This window comes from Rattus norvegicus, chromosome 9 (genome assembly GCF_036323735.1).
Source record: "Rattus norvegicus strain BN/NHsdMcwi chromosome 9, GRCr8, whole genome shotgun sequence".
Lineage (NCBI taxonomy): Eukaryota > Metazoa > Chordata > Mammalia > Rodentia > Muridae > Rattus > Rattus norvegicus.
In genome coordinates this window covers 56,832,225-56,852,722 of record NC_086027.1, presented here as the reverse complement: position 1 = coordinate 56,852,722, position 20,498 = coordinate 56,832,225, and the positions used below count along the sequence as shown (strand labels likewise).

The following is a 20,498-nucleotide window of genomic DNA, read 5'->3' as shown; positions in this document are numbered from 1 at the left end:
AGTAATGAAGATATGCTAATTCAGCAATGTCAAAATGTTCTCATCCAACAAAATCAAGGTTTTAATCTTCCAAGCTGTCTAAAGTTCTCACTATTTTACAGAGAGAGGGAGGAAGAGAGAGGGAGAGGGAGAGAGAGGGAGAAAGGAAGGGGAGAGGGAGAGGGAGAGGGAGAGGGAGAGAGAGAGAGAGAGAGAGAGAGAGAGAGAGAGAGAGAGGGAGAAAGAGAGAGAGAAAAAAGAGCCCTTAAAACACTTGAAAAAGAGAATTAGGTGATGCAAATATGCAAATACAAGGACTACAGAACTGTTTGAAGTCCTCCTCTCATGGTCATCATCCAAGTCACGGGATGGAAACAAACTACAGGCTAAACTGAAAAAGTCGGCAAATCATGCAGACAGAATAGAACAGCCAAAGTATACACTCTCTAGGCACAAAACAACATGTATGGCTAACTTTCATTACAACGAATTTAAACCCAGTGTATAACAGAACCTTAATATACACCATCACTGGTTTTCAAAGAAATAATATTTACAAATCCTTTTCTCAATTACACTATGGTCTTTAAAAGGTAAAATTGTGTTTTAAAAGCAAAATCATCATACAGCATAGCAAATCACCATTAAAGGTTTGGCAGAAATTTTTACTTTTTAAAAAGATCTTTGTCTAGCATGACACCATCTGACGTTGTCTGAAGAGTTAATCTTAACATATCCATACACTCTTTCAACCTGGGATCAGATGTTCGCAATCCTGTAGATTTGAGTGCCTGTTTTTAAAAAAATAAGAGTTTGTAAATATATAGCGCAGATAATATATATGCTTATTCCAACTATAAGTTTCATTCCTGCATATAAAAGTTTCTACCCAATACTTGGTCATGAATGTGGTATTTGTATCACAATTATCCACTTTCTGGACAAGTTTCTCATTGTTTCCTTTTCTTTCATTACCTTGGAGTGAGCATAATAAAAATTTGAAAACAAGAGAAACACTGTCAGTCAGAAACTACAAGTCAGTAAACTTTAAGATCATATTTCAGTAATACTGTATAATGAACTTAGCATTACTTCTTTGAAAACAGAGAGAAAAATGTAAAAACTTACTGTAATAAACTTGTGAACAGGTATCTTTTCTTGTCCTTCTGCAATTGTATAGAACAGCAAATCTTCCAAGCTAGGTAACAGACCCTGCTTTACTTTACTAAAGGAGAAAAAAAAAAATAGTACAAAATCAATCCTTGAGTACATTTTCTAATCAATTCCATTATTAAATAACCACTGTACCAGATGAAATGATACATTCATGAATACTATAACCATAATAAACACTGATTCCCCAAAGTCAAATCAGGGTGGTGCGGTGTTTGGAGAAGAGGGGTTGAATCTAAGTCTTGAAGATGTTTACGCTCATGACTTAGGGAAAGTTGGAGAGGTCAATGTCAATGTCACCAAAGATGATGCCACGCTTTTGAAAGGAAAAGGTGACAAAACTGACATTGAAAAATGTATTCAAGAAATCACTGAGCAGCTAGACATCCCAACTGGTGAATATGAAAAGGAAAGCTGGATGAGCGACTTGCAAAACTTTCAGACGGAAGCGGTGCTGAAGGCTGGAGGACAAGTGACGCTGAAGTGCGTGAGAAGAAGACAGGGTTACACATGCTCTCAGTGCTACAGGAGCAGCTGTGGAAGGAGAGGCTGTGCTCTGCTTCGGTGCATCCCAGTCTTGGATTCATTAAAGCCTGCTAATGAAGATCAGAAGATAGGTATAGAAATTACTAAAAGAGCAGGTAAAATTCCTGCAATGATGACTGCTAAGAATGAGGGTGTTGAAGGATCTTTGATAGTGGAGAAAATTCTGCAGAGTTCTTCAGAGGTTGGTTATGAAGCCATGCTTGGGGACTTTGTGAACATGGCAGAAAAGGGAATCATTGATCGAACAAAGGTTGTAAGAACTACCTTACTGGATGCTGGGGTGGCCTCCCTGCTAACTACAACTGAAGCTGTAGTGACAGAAATTCCTAAAGAAGAGAAGGACCCTGGAATGGGTGCAATGGGTGGAATGGGAGGGGGTATGGGAGGTGGCATGTTCTAACTCCTAGAATAGTGCTTTGCCCTTATCAATGAACTGTGGCAGGAAGCTCAAGGCAGGTTCCTCACCAATAACTTCAGAGAAAATGACTGAAGAGAAGGCAGGCTGATCACTGTAACCATCAGTTACTGGTTTCCTTTGACAATACATAATGGTTTACTGCTGTCATTGTCCATGCCTACAAATCGGTTATTTTGTATTTTTGAATAAAGACATTTGTACATTCTTGATGCTGTGTGCAAGAGCCATATACCAGGGTCCTGCTTTCAACTTAAATCACTGAGGCATCTCTACTGTTCTGTTAGCATCAGGACTGTAGTGCTGTGTCACCACATGAGAAGTTCAGAAGCAGCCTTTCTGCGGAGGGTGAGAATGACTGTGTACAGAGTAGAGAAATATCTAATTATGTGACAACCTTTGTGTAATAAAATTTTGTTTAAAGTTAAAAAAAAGAAAGAAAGAAACCACACTGGAAAAGGTAAAAAAATTTAGTAGTTTTCAAATGTCAGGTCATTTTTATTTTCATACATATATGTAATTTTAAATCTAAGTTCTACTTATAAAAATATAGTATGTCTCCTTCTGACGTGTGGCTTACTTCACTTAACACAATGATTTCCAGTTACATGCATTTTCCTTTAAATGCCTGTAAATGATTTCACTGTATTTTACAGCTCAATAAAATTCCACATATATACACACAACATTCTCTTTATCTGTCTACCTGATAAGCAACTACAGTGATGCACTTCCTCGCTGTTTGACTACTACAGTGATAGAAAACGTGTGTGCAAGGATATCTGTGGTTTGTTGAACTAGAGCCCTAACCAGAGGAATGACAGTTCTTCTAGTTTCCGTCTTCTGAGAGGTTGCCATACTGATTTCCATAAAGCCTACACATGTTTCTATTCCCGCTATCAATGAAGAGAGTTCCTTTCCCCCCACATTCTCACTTATGTATATAGCCTCTTTTTTTTGATAGCTATTCTATAGAGTAAGATGGAATCTCAAAAGTATTTGCAATTTGCATTTCTGTATTAGTTAAAAATGGTAAACATTTTTACAAGTATTTATTAATTTTCTGTATTTCTTCTAAAATTGTCTATTCAAACACTATGCTGATTTAGAATAGTTTGGGTTTCAGTGCATCCTGCAATTCTTCATTTACCTTAGGTGTAGTATCCTACCTGATGTATAGTTGGAACAGTTTCTATTTCCACTCTGTATAGGCTATCTCTTGACTCTGCTGACAATTTTCCTTTTGTTCTGCAATAGCATATTTTCACCTAATTGCATTTTCCAATTCTTCATGTCTGATTCAGAAAGCACTTGACTATGCTCATGCTTAACTGTTTTCCCCTAGCAGTTTCAAAGTTTTAGATCTTAAGTCTTTGATATAGTCAAAATTAAAGTCGTGCAGAGTAAGAGATATCATGATTCTATGTACAGAAATACAGTTTCCCAGTTTCCTGTTTAAAGTTCAACACTGTCAGGTTGATATTTAGGTTGCCAGACAGCTAATGCTTTACCTGTGTGTTACAGTTAGCATCTTTTCTAGCAAGCATATTCGGTTTAATTACTCATGACTAATTAGAGATCAAGAGATGTTCAAGTAGTAGTCAACACCTGATGTATCTCTATAAAATATTCAAATAGTGACCCTAATGGTAAAATCTAGAAGAGACATACACAAGTTCTTGAACCCTGACTACTAATACTATATAATCTATAGGCTACTTAATTAAACTTCCTACAATTCAGAAAAAGGAGGATCTAGTGTCTGCCTCAGAAAGCTGCCATAAAGACAGCTAAATCTATATACCCACCACTGTTAGAACACTGTCTGACAGAATGTAAACACTCCATGCACAGGAACTGTAGTTGTTCTTTACTTCTCTTTTATGTGCAAGTGCCTGAAAAGGCCAGAAGAGAGCATCAGGTGTCAGAGACCTGGAGTTACAGAAGTTGTGAGCTTCTTGACTTGGGTGTTGTGAACCAGACCTGGGTGTTCTGGAATAACCAAATGTTCTTAACCACTGAGTCATTTCTCTAGATCTCTTTTAGTTATTCCTAAAGCAATGTACACTTGCATAAAAAACAAAACACAGATTATAGAGTATAAGAAGAAAGATTTACCAGAAACGCTTAATAACTAAAGTAACAAAAATATGCTAAGATTAACCAAACTACTAAACAGAAAATCAAATTCTCCTTTGTATTGAACAGTCTTTAAGTACACAAATTATCACACACCAATTTAATGTCTTTGCGGGAAGAGCTCTCAGAAACTGAAAACACTCCATTATTCCAATTATCAATCTGACATAAATATTATAAATATTATAATGATAAGAATCACAGGTCTCAGCAAAGCATAACTAACACCTGCAAGCCAAGCCCTGGAAGATTCACATAGAAGGATTATCCCAAGTTCAAAGCCAGTCTGAGCTACAATTGAGACCCTGTTTCACAATGGAAAAGGCAGATCAATCACCCTGCCTACCTATCACAACTCATAAATATATACAGGAGAAAATATATATCAGAAAAGCAAAAAAAAAAAAATTGAAGAAATCTCATTTTTAAATACCATCAATTCTAGACTAGTCACAATAGCAACTTTCATGGGTAAATTGCATACATTAATCTTGTTAAAAAATAACAGATGTAGGGGCTGGGGATTTAGCTCAGTGGTAGAGCGCTTACCTAGGAAGCGCAAGGCCCTGGGTTCGGTCCCCAGCTCCGAAAAAAAGAACCAAAAAAAAAAAAAATAACAGATGTCTGTTAATAACTGTTTCTGTACTATTGAAAAGACCTTTTTAGATGTCTAAACACATAGGCACTTGTTATAAAAGACAGTAAAGGGGCTCAGCGGTTAAGAGCACTGACTGCTCTCCCAGAGGTTCTGAGTTCAATTTCCAGCAACCACATGGTGGCTCACAACCATCTGTAATGGGATCCTATACCCTCCTCTGGTGTGTCTGAAGACAGCTACAGTGTATTCATATACATAAAGCAAATAAATAAATCTTAAAAAAAGATAGTAAAATAGCTGATTTACAAGCATGTACATTTATACATAAAACAATTTATCTCCTAAAAATATTAATATTGCATCAATATCATTTATATTTGTTTTCAAAACACTGTTATACCAACCTTAAGGTTAAAAAAAATTTTTTTTAATGACTGCAAGTAGGCATGAGGCATGAAGGAAGTCTGAAATAACTTTCAGGAGTCAGTTCTCTCCCTTCAAGTGGATTCCAATGATTCTACTCAGGTGTCTGGGCTTGGGTAGCATGTGCTTTTTTATCAGCAAAGCCATCTGCTCACCTCACTAGCCCCAATTAAAACAAAAACAAAAAAAATAAACGAACAGAAAAAAACTTAAAAGTACATTTATCAACACTAGTATGTTTAAAAAATTAACCTTTATAAAAATCTAATGACAGAACCTGATCTAACTTTGACCTCAGACTACATTTTTTTTAAAAATCTACAACTTTTCATAATTAATAACTGAAAATTATTTACATACTATGCTAAGTGTTTTACAAACATTCTAATTTAATCCATTTTAATTTAATGATCTGATGACAGAAATATACCATAATCTCTGGTACTAAAGAAGTTTACTTGCTGACACTATCTTTTCTCTACAGATGGAGAAAGAGCTCGAAGGGGTGAGGAGCCGTCCCAGGCTGCACAACAGCAGACATGGATTCTGAGTGTCTGTTTTGCTGAATCTGGGATCTGCACTACTAATCCTCTGACTTACTACCTAGTTACTACTTTTACAAGCTACAAGCATGTTTTTTAGGATTTATCCTGATCTAATAGCCTTAAACAAGAGTTCAACAATATTGATGACCCAATATTTAAAGAAAAATTGAACCAGCTGTCAAAATCAGTGGATAATAACATACCAATTATTTACAGAAAGTGGTTTGTCAGATAAAAATTTAGATAATGATAGTTTATCACTTTAAAAACTGCAGAACAAGCTTTCTACATATTTATCACACCGGTAAATGGTATTTACTTTGCCTAAAAGCTATGTAAATAACATGAATTATACACTTCTTTCACTTATGGTACATAGTAAAAAAAAAAATTTAATGGCCCTTTATTACCATAGCTAGCAAAGTGAGTAAATATTTTCTTTGCTTAAAAGAAATGAAACTAATTTGTATCTGTAAGGGAAAAAATGTAAATTGTGCCTAAGATACATGATCATAAAATTGTCAAGACTAGTATAAAAGCTCATACCTATAAACTCTGTACTCAGGAGGCCAGAAAAAGCAGAATTTAAGTTCAAGATCATTCAAGGCTATCTAAAGCTACAGAGCAAGTCTCTGTCAAAATACAAAAAAAAAAAAAAAAAAAAAAAAAAAATTCTACCCATAGAAGTTACTACTGCTTCCCTAAACTTTCAAGAAAGTGGAAATCACTTTCTTATCTTGTTCTGTTTTCTTCTTCCCTAAAGCATTGCCCTTATGTTGTCATAACCATGTATTTTGTTATTAGAATTCAGAAGCTAAAAACTAAGTTTTAGAAATTATATTCTAGATGACTATTTCTTTTCTGCCTTATCACAGCTTCAGCTGTTGACACAAATCTAGAGTCACCTGGGCTTCCCAGGGACCCTCGAAGATCATGTCATATTGTTCTGTTGTCATGTCTGAGACATTTTCTTAGTTTCTAGTTAAAGTAGGAGGTTGGACTCCCAGAAAGATCTATCCATCTCATGACAAAAGGACATGCATCTTCTCAGAAATACACCTGAGCAATCCAGTTTCAGTGTAAACTCTGGTCTTAACCTACAAGATTAAATAGAACCTTTTTATTTTCTCCCCAATTTAGTTTTGGTTATGGTGCTATGTGGGCTAATTATATGTCAACTTGACATAAGCTAAAGTCATCTGGGAAGCAGAAACCTCAATTGAGAAAATGCCCTCATCAGATTGGCTGGTGAGCAAGTCTATGAAAGAATTTCTTGATTAATGATTGATGTGGGAAGGCCTAGACCACCTTAGGTAGTGCCACCCCTAGTCTTGGATGCTATCAGAAAGCAGGCTGAGCAAGCCATGAGGAACAATCTAGTAAGCAAGCACTCCTTCATGGCCCCTGACCAGTTCTTGCCCTGACTTCCTGTGATGGTGAATTGTGATATGGAAGCATAAGCAAAATAAACCATTTCCTCCCAAGTTGCTTTTGGTCATGGTGTTTTAGCACAACAGAAACTTAAGAAATAGGTTTATCACAGCAACAGAAAACAAAGAATTGTTAAAACAAGCTTTTACAAAGCAAGAAGGTAATTATGTTAAACAAAAGCCAGTGTTTCATTGCAATCACTTTGGCATCACCACGGTTGACTTATTCAGAACTAAATTATAGGGAGAAGTTAATAAAAATCAGACTTTAGGTATACGTAAGGAAAAATCAAATTGGTCTGAAAATATAATGAGCACCCTGCACCCCTTTTACTCTTGTCAAAGTATTTCAATAGAAGTAACAAACAATCTTTACAAACTGTAATAGAAGTGGGGTGAAAACAGAGGCTGGAGAGATGAACTTTTAAAGTCTCTCCCAAACCTAAGCCTAAAAAGACCAATTAATTCAATAGTGTTCCATTAAACCATCAATAAGGGGATGAGATGTGTTTGTGTGCATGCTATATGAACTTGGTTAGGTAATTTATTCTTCTGGGGTATTTTGTGAAATACACAAAGTGATGTAGAGTTAAATGATCTGTGATCTCATTTCCTCATTCTAATAGCTAATGAGTTGATAAACTTCAAGCTACGTGTATTGTTATATTTAAAAATTGGATATAGAAGGTAATAGTCAAGGATGATTGTCAAAATGAAGATGGTAAAATTAATATATCACAAGAAAACCAGTCTTAAAAAGAAAAGAAGCAGAGTACCAGGGAATTTTTGACACTGAAATACACTTCAGTGTGGGATAAGCAAACTACAGCCGTGTACAGAGAATTAGCTAACCACTCTGCTCCCATACTTGCTGCACTCACTCAAGAGCTCTCTGGGTTTGAGACACACACACACACACACACACACACACACACACACACACACACACACACACACACGTTTAATTTTGATATGCTGTGACTAGCTTAATGGCTGGGCATTTCTAATCCTTCATGCTGCTAGACAACAGTCCCCTCTGGTACTCCTGAGTATCTTTTAAAATCTGTATTTCATCTCTGGTACCCCAAACACAATTGGGAAAGTGGCCCCTGTGTTCACTTTCCCTGACTCTCACATGTTTGTGGGCCTTTAGGTCTAGTCTTCTTCCCCATCATGGTGATGTCTGCTTCCCTCCTCTCTCCCAGTTCCTAGACTGCACCAATCTCAAAGCCCTGCCTCAGTCTACCTGGCCAACCACTGGCCACTGGTTCTTAACTGATGGATCAAAAACAAACTGGGGAGAAGGACTTTCAGCATTTGGACACTTAGATTCCTGATTATGAGGGTTGGATTAATTCAAAGCATTAGAACCAATCCCCAACAGTCATGATCACTCCTTTCTATAAATGAAGTTCACAGAACTGGAAAACAGAAACACTCTTCATTTACCCACTAGAAATGACCACTTTGTACCACCACTGACCTGAGAAATTCTAAGAACCAGGGAATCCCAGAAAACTGTGAATCCACAGTATCTTGCCTTTAACAGAAAAAGTTTATCAGAACTTGTCTTAAAGTATTCTACTAGAGCATAGTATAGACACTTCATTAAATAGCAAAATATGTAATGAAAAGCATTAAAACTTTATTGTTTTAATGTGGCAGAGAAATCTCTCCAAAAAGACTTACATCAAAACTAAACTAGAATTTACAAGTTTAATGTTTGAGGATTTTATTTTAGCTTGTATGACGATAATGGGTAATAAAAAAAGAACTGCCCAAATCTATTCTTAATAATTTTACATAATTTCTTGGTGCAATAATATTTGTGATTCTTGTACAACCAGATACAAGAGGATATCAAATTTTAACTGATAAGTGTCTTGCATTTTTAAAAATGTTTTCACTCACAAGGGAAATCCTGCTTAGAAGGATATTAAGAGGTGGGAACACATGTACATTCTTCTAATACTGTCATTTTTGCTGTCCTATTATTTCTTTTTGCCTTTCTTTAAATTTTAAGATGATATAGTTCATAGAAAAATCTGTACTCTAACAGCATTAGTACTCCATTTCCTCATAACTTAAGAAATGGCTAATTAAGTATCCCCACTGGTGCTGAACAAGGGAACCCCTTATAACTAACTACATCTTAACCAGGAGTAAGCTCATCCCTTTCTATAAATGAAGTATGTAAGACACTATATTGACAATATTAAGGAACAAATCTTTATATATTTTAATTTGGATTTTTAGCCCAAATTTCTAAAAATATGAATAACCTATGAGTTCCTTGTTAAGTTAAATATCCTCCAAAGTCTGTACTACTTTAATAACTTCTACAAAAAGATTCAAGGAACTGCCTGTCAACTATTAAGTCAAGTTTAAAATCTTTAAAACTGTACTAGAAACAAGTAGGTGAAATATATACCTCCTAAAAATTATTAATTGGTATTCATTATACCAAAACAAGCTCTATGCTTTGAAAGTAGTACTTTCATGTAAACATTTCTTTAGAAATCAGTAAATACTGAATGTCACATACCAAAAAGAGAATGGCTAAATCCCAAAGGAGTCCATTTTACTCCTACTTTCAACTCCAGACATCATTTCTATACTGTACCATAGCCAAACCAATGTTATAATGGAACAGTGTAGGGTAAAATCAGAGTAAAGACCTCTATGTACAACTGTGTGCAACATTGACAAATATTAATAATCACAAATTTCAGAAATGGTTATTTTCTTAGCTTAAAGCATTCATCTTAATAGAAACTAACTTAGATGAAAATATCCACATAACTATGAAATATGCCCTTGATTTATATAGAATTTGATATTGCTGAACTATTTAAAGAACATTTTTTCACCTTAATATTACAAGAATATAACAGGCTTTTTAAAACTAATTTCAAATGTCTTAAAAACTGAAGAAACCCAAGTATCTTCACAAACCTGTTTTTTCAGGTGACATTTACTTTTCAGAGAAAAACAATGCCCTTCCTTGCCTCATTTTAAAAACAAAAAATGAAACTGTAGGCTAGGATGGCTCAGTGGTAAAGAGTACTTGGTGCTCTTACAGAGGAACCAGGTTCAATTTCCAGCACCCACAGGGTGACTTACAGCTGATCCAAAGCCCTCTTCTAACTTATGAGGGCACCAGGCATGCATGTGCTGTACATACACATTTATGCAGGCAAACCACAATAAAAAAAATTTTTAAAGGTGAAATCCCATTTGGTAGCTCTCTAAAGTTTATGGGTGTCAGACTTCTAAATAAGCAAGAAGCTAAAATTTCAGGATTCAAATTTCTGTGTTCAGTGCACTCTATGTAAGTTTGTTTATATTAATACTATTCAGTTAATTATAAATCATATTCATGTTTATCAATGACTTCTGGATGCATGGTTTAATATCAATATTAGGCTTCAAAAATGACATTTTCATAATTCTATGGTCATAGTCTTAGCTTCCCATTAAAACTACAGCATTGAAAGGCAGTTTAGTAGCATAACATATGCCGATATGTGAAAGATCTAGGCTTAATCCTCTGCATTGTAAAAACAAAAGCAGGAGGAAGGTTTACTCCTAGTGAAACCATAGAACAATGACTAAAAAGCACGTGCACGCACGCATGCACGCACACACGCGCGCGCACACAGACACATACACACACACACACACAAAATATTTTCCCAATCCTAACTCTTAAGCAAACTGTAATACTTTTAAAAGATTTATTATTTTAAGTATGTGTTTGTGAGTTTATCTATGTGAGCATGAGCTCGTGCATGTGCAAGTGCCTGCAGAGGCCAGTAGTAGGCGTTGGGTCTCCTGGAGTTGAAGTTACAGGTGCGGGACATGATACAGGTGCATGGACTATGATCCTCTGGAACAGCAGTACATACTCTGTTAACGACCGAGTCATCTCTCCAGCCCTGAATTGTAAATGTTAACCTTTAGAAATTCAAAGGAGATGCGAACAGAAGTATCATGAAAGTATCTGCCACCTATTTCAAAAGTTATTATCTAATACCAAAATATATTATCTACATCCGCAATTTCATTTTCGATACTATTTGAAGCATATATTACTAAATCCTACTTTGAAATTCAATTCTCACAAAGGACAATGCAAAAATTTCTGTGTGCCTCATATTACATTTATTAAAAGGAAGAACTGTGAAACTATGCCATTCCATACCATTTGAAGCTAGGTGAAATCACTTTGTACTTAAAAGCACATTTTTAAAATGCCATACTGTGGAGACATGCAAACACAGCCAATGCATAAGGGGTGTGGAGTTGTCTAGCAACCACCAAACTGTCTCTAAAAGAGTGAACAACTTTATACTTTTAACCAGCAATGCAAGGTGTCCTATTTTCTATGTTGGAATCACCTTACTTAATACCTGTTAAATTGACAGAGGAAAATGGTCTCATGACTACTTTAATCAAATTATCTTCAACATTGCACCTTACAAAAGGTATGTTTTATAAAGAGTGCATACCCATTAGTATTTCAACCTAATCCTTTTCTCTAATAAGTAAAATATCAAAAATCAAAGGTAGGGGGAGGAGGACGGGATGGGGGCTTATGGACAGGAAACCAGGAAAGGGAATAACATTTGAAATGTAAGTAAAGAAATATATCTAATAAAAAAATTTAAAAAAAAAATCAAAGGTAATTTAATGTACATAAACAACACACACACCAGCCTTTCCTAAGGATCATCTACTAAAAGACTTTGCTGAAATTAAGAATTTCACGCCTAACAGAAGATATACATCTGATTTCTTTTAAAATGTCTGTTAAGCGAACATGCAAGTTAATCAAAGCTCTTAATGACACAACATATTTGTAACTGACAATGTTCATTCTAGTCCATGTTAGTTTTCTGAAAGGGATACCCTACATTAAGATTCTAAATTCGGGTTGGGGATTTAGCTCAGTGGTAGAGCGCTTGTCTAGCAAGCGCAAGGCCCTGGGTTCGGTCCCCAGCTCCGAAAAAAAAGAAAAGAAAAGAAAAAAAAAAGATTCTAAATTCAACTTCACAAACTATTAGGAAAAAATGATGAATCTGGCAATGAAAATTTAAAATTTCAAGTCACATCATGAACATAAAGGACAGAGCTTGTCCTAAGAAACTAAGGTATTATCTATACAAAGGTGGAATCAAAGCTAATGGAAAGGAAGTCCTGTTAAGAAGGTAAAGAGGGAAAAGACGTAGACCTCAGTAAGGAAGGAAACCCCAAAGTAGCCAGGAAAGCAGACAGAACTATTTGAAAATTGGGGTTGGGGGACACAAAACAAAAGCCAAACCATTTGGTTTTTAATGATGGAATGAATGATGATAACAAAATAAAGTAGGACCACTATGGAGAAAGCTGAGCAAAGACCATTATGCTTATCTTTAGGTATTAAAATGTTACTCATGTAACAACCTTATCAGACGGAAAGACAATATAATGTAAGGTGATACTGGTTCAGAGTTTTACAGGTTTTTGGAAAAAATATAGGTAGACAACTTGATCATATTTCAACATCTACAATTTAAGACAAGGTTAATAAAAATATAAGGTCTGAGCTAAGAAAAGAAAAGCAATATGAACTAATGAGAGTGCTGTGGTTAATAAACATTAAGTTTGCTCTAACCTTATTTCATAGCAAAGTTTAACAAAGTAAACTGCTCAAATCACACAATTTCAGGTAAGACATGTGTCTTTCAAGATTAACTTTCTCTGGGAACTAAAAATAAAAATTGACATAAGTCTGAAATTCAGAGATCAACACTCACAACAGGTTTTTAGGGTAAAATTGTTATTTAGTGAATAAAGCCATGTAGTTTTCAACACATGCCCATTGTACAAAATATCAGCTCTTAATTTTTCATGTGGGTATTTCTTACTAACACTGTAAAATCTGGTAGTCCTGTGGGCTGCTGACTGAGGAGGGCCCACGCTCTAGAGGCTGAGCACTGAGAAAGGGATAACTGGATCAAAGAGGAGCTGACCTCCTAGCCTAGATGAGAGAAATACACAGAAGATGAAAGCGTTCAAAGGAGGAAAACTTTACTTTTGGAAAACAGATCAAACAGAAACTTCAACAAAATTATCACACTTTCTTCCTATCTTCATTTTCTATACATTCATGACAGTTGTGGCTTCAACCAAGTCCTTGACTGAAAACTCTTAGAATTCTTTCTGAATTGTTTCTGAAACTGTTTAGTTGTTATCTAAATTTTGGTGCAAACACACACACACACACACACACACACACACACACACACACACACGTATAGTCCTTTAACTAAGGTAAGGAAGGTTATCTTATTGGCACTTAACACTCTCCATGAATCTGAGCAAATCTTGGGAAATTCCTTCCCTAAACTAGGTTCTTCTGCTAGGCAAGATGAGGGGGAATAGGATAGAGCATTAGCCAAAAGAACATTCCTAAGTTGTTGCTTTGAGAGGATTTATTAGTAATATGAATAAAGTGTGTGATGAAACCAGAAACTTCTGGGTAAACAAAAACTGCATTATCCTATCTGATTTTTTTTTCTTTTTAAAAAGGATAATTGGGAAAACAAAAACAAAACAAAAAAACCATAGAACCAGAGTACTTTAATAGAAAGCACCTCCCATCCTGCAACCTGGGTATTACCTATTAAGAGGTAGTATATGCACTTTACAGTTCTATTAAGTGTAAACGTGTTTTGTGCCATAAGCCTGGTAAACCAAATGAAGGTTAGGTGAAGGTAAGGTATTTGACTAAACAAACATAATACATATTCTACTTTCTAAAACATTAGAGGTGCAAATTTAACCAAAGTCTAGGTTTTAAAAACAATACAAAGCCTGGAGGAAGTGGCACATGCCTTTATTAACCCAGCACTCTGGAGGCAGAGGCAGGCAGATCCCTGAGTTGGAGGCCAACCTGGTCTACAGAGTGAGTTTCAGGGCAGCCATGGCTTCACAGAGAAATCTTGAAAACCAAACCAAACCAAACCAACAAGGACACCAAAAGGGATTTGAGTCACCTAATCCAACACATGCAATAATGTGCCCATGACCGTGAAGCTGGCTTGTGGTACAAAGCCATTATCACAGAATACCATTATTAAGTGGGTTTTTTCTTAAGGTCTCTTTGTTGTTTTGTTATGTTTTAAATAGCATTTTTCACTCTGGGAAAATAACCAGGAATGTTTTGGGAAGGTACCAACATCAATTGCAGGAAACATCAAGCAGCCTGATATTGAAGTCATAAAATTCACACTTTCATTTTGACTTAAGCTACTGTGCAGGGCTGAAAGAGAAGTAAAATGCAGAACAGGATAGGGCACATCATGTCAGTACAAAATCAGAAAAACAGGGTACAGAAAAAGCCTAAAAGACGGTGTTTACCTATTTGGGAAAACTATATCACACAAAAGCACTCAGCAAAGTGTCATATTTAAGAAAACTCAATTTTGTTTTTCAGGCTAAATTCCCTGGCTATACACAATGAGTCAACATCCTATCACAATAAAATCCCCAGAACTACTTAGATTTTTTTGTGTATTTTATGTCACACTTAACTTTTGTGCTTTTAATTTTTTTTTCTTTAAAAAATTTGTCCACCTCACAGAAGACATCAGACAAGCTATCACTGATGCCCGTAGGAACAGGTGGTCCATGCTGCGTGCCTCGTCCTCTAGGCCACATGTCCCTATTCCGCCTAATCTCATTTCTGAAGCATTATTTCCGGTGGCCCAGATGGCTCTACGCACGCCAAAACGATCCACCTCAGAAGGATTAAGAACCCTAGGTCACATCTGGCATCCAGTGGGATGGTGACGGAGGCTTACTGACTGGGGTAATTGCGGCCTGGCAAAAGGTGAGTTGGGAAGGTAGAGGCTCCCCCGCTCTACGCCCTACTCCTCAATGTCACTCCAGAGAGATGGAGGTTTGTGTGGCATCACCCTCGCAGAGCCTGGGCGCTGAGCACGCGACGCGGTCGGACAGTAGCCTCTGCTCGGCCGAGGATGCAGCAGACAAGACCCTCCCGGAGCTCACCCATCATCCCGGGGCGACAAGCGCCGGCAGCGGAGGGGAAGTGGGAGCAGGCAAGGGGCGCGGGCGGGGCCGGGCCTAATCACATGGCGCAGCCGTCGCAGGCCGCCTGGCATCGCTTTCTTTCTCTTCCGCGAACCTCCGCTGCCACGCCGCGCCGCCGCCGCCCACCGCCCACCGCCCCCCAGCCCGATCCCTCCCCTCCGCCTCACCCACGCAACTCACTTGTCGCCCGCAGCCACCATCTCCTTGCCTTCGCTGTTGCCGAACGCGTCCGTCTCCCCCGGGCTGTCCTTGGGGCCCGGGGCTGCGGGTGGCGACGCCCCTGGCTGCTGCTGCTGCTGCTGCTGCTGTGGCGGCGTGCCCCCCTTGCCCAGCTCCTGCAGGATCTCCGAGGGCGAGCTGGACAGGCCGCCCGAGCCCGGGCCCTTCGCGCGGCCGCCCCCGCCCCACCACGGGTGGAGTCGCGCAGCGGCCACCAGGCCAGCGGCCGGCCGGCTCCCGCCCCGGGGGCGCCGGCACAGCGTGCCGAGGGGCTGCGCGCGCCGCAAGACGCCTCCGACGGCGGCAGGCGGCCTCAAGAGCAGCTCCCGCAGCATCGCCGAGCCTCGCAGCCGCATCATGCCGCCGGCGCCCGCTCGTCAGAAGAGGATGCTCGGGGCGTGGGCGTCCGCTCTTCTCCCAGAACGGTGTCCCGCACGGCGGGACGAGGTCTGAGAAGAAAAAAGTCCGCGGTGGGGTGTGGCCCCTGCTCCTCCTCCGCCGCTATCGCCGCCGCCGCCGCCGAGCCTGCCACCAGCCTAAGTTCCTCCGGCCGCCGCGAGCTCCGCACTGAGACGGACGCGCAGGGGAGGGCTGGAGACATACCGCTCTCACCAACCGAGGGCGGGAGGACGCCGACGGTCTGCCCCCTGCGCGCCCTCCCATTGGCTCAGCCTGCCGACCTCTCTTCTGATTGGCGAGCGAATCAGTCAAATTCGTCTCCGCGCCCGTGCGCAGTCCCGCGGGTCCTGGAGGGCGGGGAGAAGGGCGACTGACGTGTGTCAGCCCCGCCAGCCGCTCTTCCCCTCGCTTCGGGCCACCTGAGGCCACGCTGGGCGAGGACCCGCGGCTCCGGAGTCTGGCTATTCACCAGGCAGGTACGCTCCAGGGAAGCACGTCCTCGAGCTATTGAGGAAGCTGGAGTGCGCCAGTCCGGGCCTCCCAGGGCTGGAGGGAGGCCGGCGGTGGCCGATCGCCTTATCCAAGCCAATTGCTCATTCCCTCGGCTAGGGGAATGTGTCTGCCCTTCTGAAGGCGTCGGTCCTGCCAAGGCCGCCCTAAGGAGCTTCATCCCTCTCCCAAATGTGCTTAAAACTTTCCATGGTTGGCTACTGCCCAGAAACGAAATGTTTTGGAAAAAATGAGCAAAATCCTTTCAGCTATGCAACTTAAGACATTTAGAACGGTTGAGCGTAGCAACAACGAAGAAAAGAGAAAAGCCAGAGTAAGGGTGGATCTCTTCTATCATCTACACGATTTCTCCAAATTTTTTATATACATTATTTTATTACAAATTAAAAAAAAACAAAAATGCAACATCCTAAAAAAAATTCTTTTACTGGTAATACAAATTCCTATGAAGTTTTTTTTTTGCTATCATAAGAAATTAAAGAAACCATTAAATATTTAGAAACATTCAACATCAAAAGCTTTACATCTAACTGTACGTTGTAGCCCCTGAAAAAGCTACAAACTCTTTTTAAAAAGTATTTTCTCTACAAAGAGTCTAATCAGCTATACAAAAATCTGTACAGTTTTTATACTGAAGCTAATGTTGAGCTGCACTTGAATTTCACATTCTTAGCAAAATAATTGCCTGAGCACATATACTCCACACTTTAGGACAGATACTTACTCTTCAGCCTCATCTTCCTCCTCTTCATTTTCATCATCTTCCTCCTCCTCCTCTTCCTCATCTTCTGGTTCATTCTTCTTCTTTGAGCCTGTTGGCCTACCAGGACCCTTCTTTCCTACTTCACTTTTGCCCCGGCACGGTATGCAGCAATATCCTTTTCATACTTCTCCTCTAGTTTAGCTGCTTTCTGCTCATACGGTTGTTTATCTTTGGCAGATTGCTCAGACCACATCTCCCCCAGTTTCTTTGCAGTATCTCCAATAGATTTTTGAACAGTGACTATTTCATTAGTACTGGTTGGCTTGAAAGCAAAATATACTGCAGATCCCTTTTCTATTTTAAAACCTGTTTTAAAATGAAGCATCTGACTACCCTGTCTCAAAACTGTTTCAGCATCACTCCATCCATTTCTTCTTAGATCTGTGCAACATATAGTTCCTGAGCCTGTACACACATTCCGCTTCAGAATAAAAATGTTTTTAAACCATCTTCTGAAACAAAATGGCTTAAATGAATAGATTCACCAAGGTTAGCAGGATATTTATGAGATGGGAAGGGCATAATTCACCAGATTTAGTAATCCAATGAATCTGTAAATGCTGAACTGGATTAGTAACCAAAGAATCTAACTGTGCCTACATGTTGTATTACATACAGGATTGCCGTGTTCAAGTTGTTTTTTCAACCTGCTCTTTAGATAGAAAAATGTGAGGGAAGTGACCTTGTAGAAAAAAAAAACAGAATTGTAAATTACTTGGGTGGCTTTGATTATGGCTTAAGGTTAACTTCTCAAAAATATATATTATTAGTAAATCAAAGTTATAATGTTTTTAAGAAAAACATCACATTGTGGGAGAGAGATAGCATGTGTAACCCTTAATAATACCTAACTTTTTCTTTCACTGATGGGTGGCTTCCAAACCTTAGTGTTGCTCAGTTTCTTAAAAACAACTAATCAGTTTTTTACTGCCTCTGTTTTCCTTTTTCTCAACCTCATCCAGACTATTCACTAATCCAGTCAACGTTTTCATGCCAGTTTTTCCTACTTTCTCAACCATTGTTCAAGGAAATGACTTCTGATGTTAAAGATTTAAACTCGTTCTAGTATATTTAACAATTAGGAACTTAGGACATGGCTCAGTGGGTAGAGGAGCTCCCTGCTCAAGTGTGAGGATCTGCAGGTCAGATCCCAGGCACTTACCTAGAAATCAGGCCCGAAGTGGGGACAAATGGATCCCTAGGACTCAGAGCTAGTCACACTAGCTGAATTGGTGAATTCCAGAACCTCTAACCTCCACACAGAGTAAAGTGTGCTGCACACATGTGCAGACACAGAAAAAGATAAAAGTAAAGAAAAGGCACTTATTGGTAGATTATTTTTAGAGTTTCTACTTTCCAGAACGAACTGATAAGAAAGGTCGCTCTAACATTTGGAAGACCTGAATTTGCTAAGGTTTAAGCTCTGAGATAGTAATAAAATAGCCAATGAGAACGCTATAGCAAATCAGAACTATTACAATTCGAATAGAAATATGGCAGGATAGTTTGACTCTTTTCTTCATCTTAAATATTTTTATCTTCAATGATATTTTAATCATGCAACGTTGGAAACAGTGTTTGTATTATATTAATTTAGCCATATCACCTGTAATCCAAACTATCAGTATCAGAACACTTTTTACACATAAAATAATCTAAGGAAATACCTGCAAGAAGAAATGTTACACTGTTCGGCTATCAGAGACTCTCTTGGACTTCTACTTTGCTAAGTGGGATGCAGAGTCACCGTCTCGTTGATGTGACCTCCCGAGGGAGTAACTGGAATGTGTGTACTCTGCTTCTGTTCTAAGCTGAGGAATGTCACTGAGCTTGCCCCTGAGCATCTGTGTTCTTCATGGCCAGGAAAGACTAATGCCTCAAGATTGTAATATAACCTCTCAATACATCTTGTTTGTTCCCATCTAACATTGAGCTTGGTGATTGTTGTCCAAGAGGGAAATAGAAAGTAAATTCTTCTTAGACCAGTGACTCTCAGCCTGTGGGTCATGACCCCTTTGAGGGTTTGGATGACCCATTCACAGGGTCACCTAAGACCGTCAGGAAACAGATACTTACATTATGATTCATAGCAGTAGCGAAATTATAGTTATGAAGTTGCAATAAAAATAATTTTATGGTTGGGGGTCACCACGATGTGAGGAACTGTATTAAAGGGTCACAGAAGTAGGAAGGATGAGAACCATTGCCTTAGACTGAAGCCAAAAAGACCTGCCTGACACTCTTTCTATTGGTTTGTTTAAATTCTTCTGGTTGAAGTGTAGAAGGCTTAGGAAACCTTAAACAGTCTTCCACTGTTACTTCCTGCTTTTACAGGCCTGTATTAGCCTGTTGAAAAGCCCTGCTGGACATGACTGCTTTTCCCAGTGCTGAACTTAGTCTACATTAACTATTGTAAACCTTTCCTTTCTAAAATGTGAGTAACATTCGCACTTGTAGGGATTAAATGAGCAGCAAATGTAAGTGCATAGAACAATACTCTACCACCCTGTTAGCTATGATTCCCTTCTGATGGGTAAATTGTTAGGTGAACTGATCAGTCCTTATATCCATTATTAAAAAACTAAAAAAGAAACCACTTAAGCCATCTTGAAAAATACTATTTAAAGAATTAGAGCTAGCATCCAGAATGAGATCTTTTACTTCCTTTTAGAAAACAAACTTGAAAATACCTTAAAATAGAAAAAGAATGTGGAAAAGACTGATTCCTTTAAACACTGGACTTTAAAATCTGCCATCTTAAGCTTTCTCAGTAACCTTCTCATATATGTCATCCATATGAAATTAAACCTTTGTTAATTGTAAAAGCACAAAAATGATGAACTTTCATTAACTATGTGTCACATATTTGAATGGTCTGGTTGAAAATACCCTTTTTGAGGATCCCCTGGTGGCTAGAATGGAGGGCCGAGAGATGACACATATAATTTTATTCAGAGAGATATGGTAAATACTTCAGTTAGTTGAATTTGTAAGTTGTTATTGTTTGTACTTAGACTAGACTGAAAGCCACAGACTTTTAATTACCCCTTAAATTTAAAAATTATTTTTTTATTTTTCTATGGATACTTATTTAAATTTAAAGCAATTAAACCTAGCCCAGAAATAAAAGGGTCTTATTACTTGGTACATTAGCACCCTTCCCTGGCTTTTGTAGATAATAAAAAAGCTAGCCGAGTGATACTTGCTCAAGAAGAAAATGTCCTCCATGAGAAAGAGAATGTAGTGTTGTCCCCAAATATTT

General features: G+C 38.6%; 1 protein-coding gene across 11 annotated transcripts in view; it reads right to left on the bottom strand.

Annotated features, from left to right (window-relative positions):
* Gls (glutaminase) overlaps positions 1-16,139 on the bottom strand; it is a 72,278-nt gene extending 56,139 nt beyond the window's left edge. For 10 of the 11 annotated variants that reach the window (XR_010054565.1, XR_010054566.1, XR_010054568.1 and 7 more), the window contains exons 1-3: positions 15,526-16,139; positions 1,108-1,204; positions 649-770 (exon numbers count right to left, since the gene is read on the bottom strand). Coding sequence is in view for 6 of the 11 variants with exons in the window: in NM_012569.4 (NP_036701.3) it covers positions 649-770; positions 1,108-1,204; positions 15,526-15,923 (617 nt within the window). In the remaining 5 variants the exon portion in view is untranslated. Of the gene's footprint in view, positions 1-648; positions 771-1,107; positions 1,205-15,525 lie in introns of those variants that run through there. The other variant, XM_039083004.2, reaches the window with a different exon arrangement.
* Between the last annotated feature and the right edge of the window lie 4,359 nt (positions 16,140-20,498).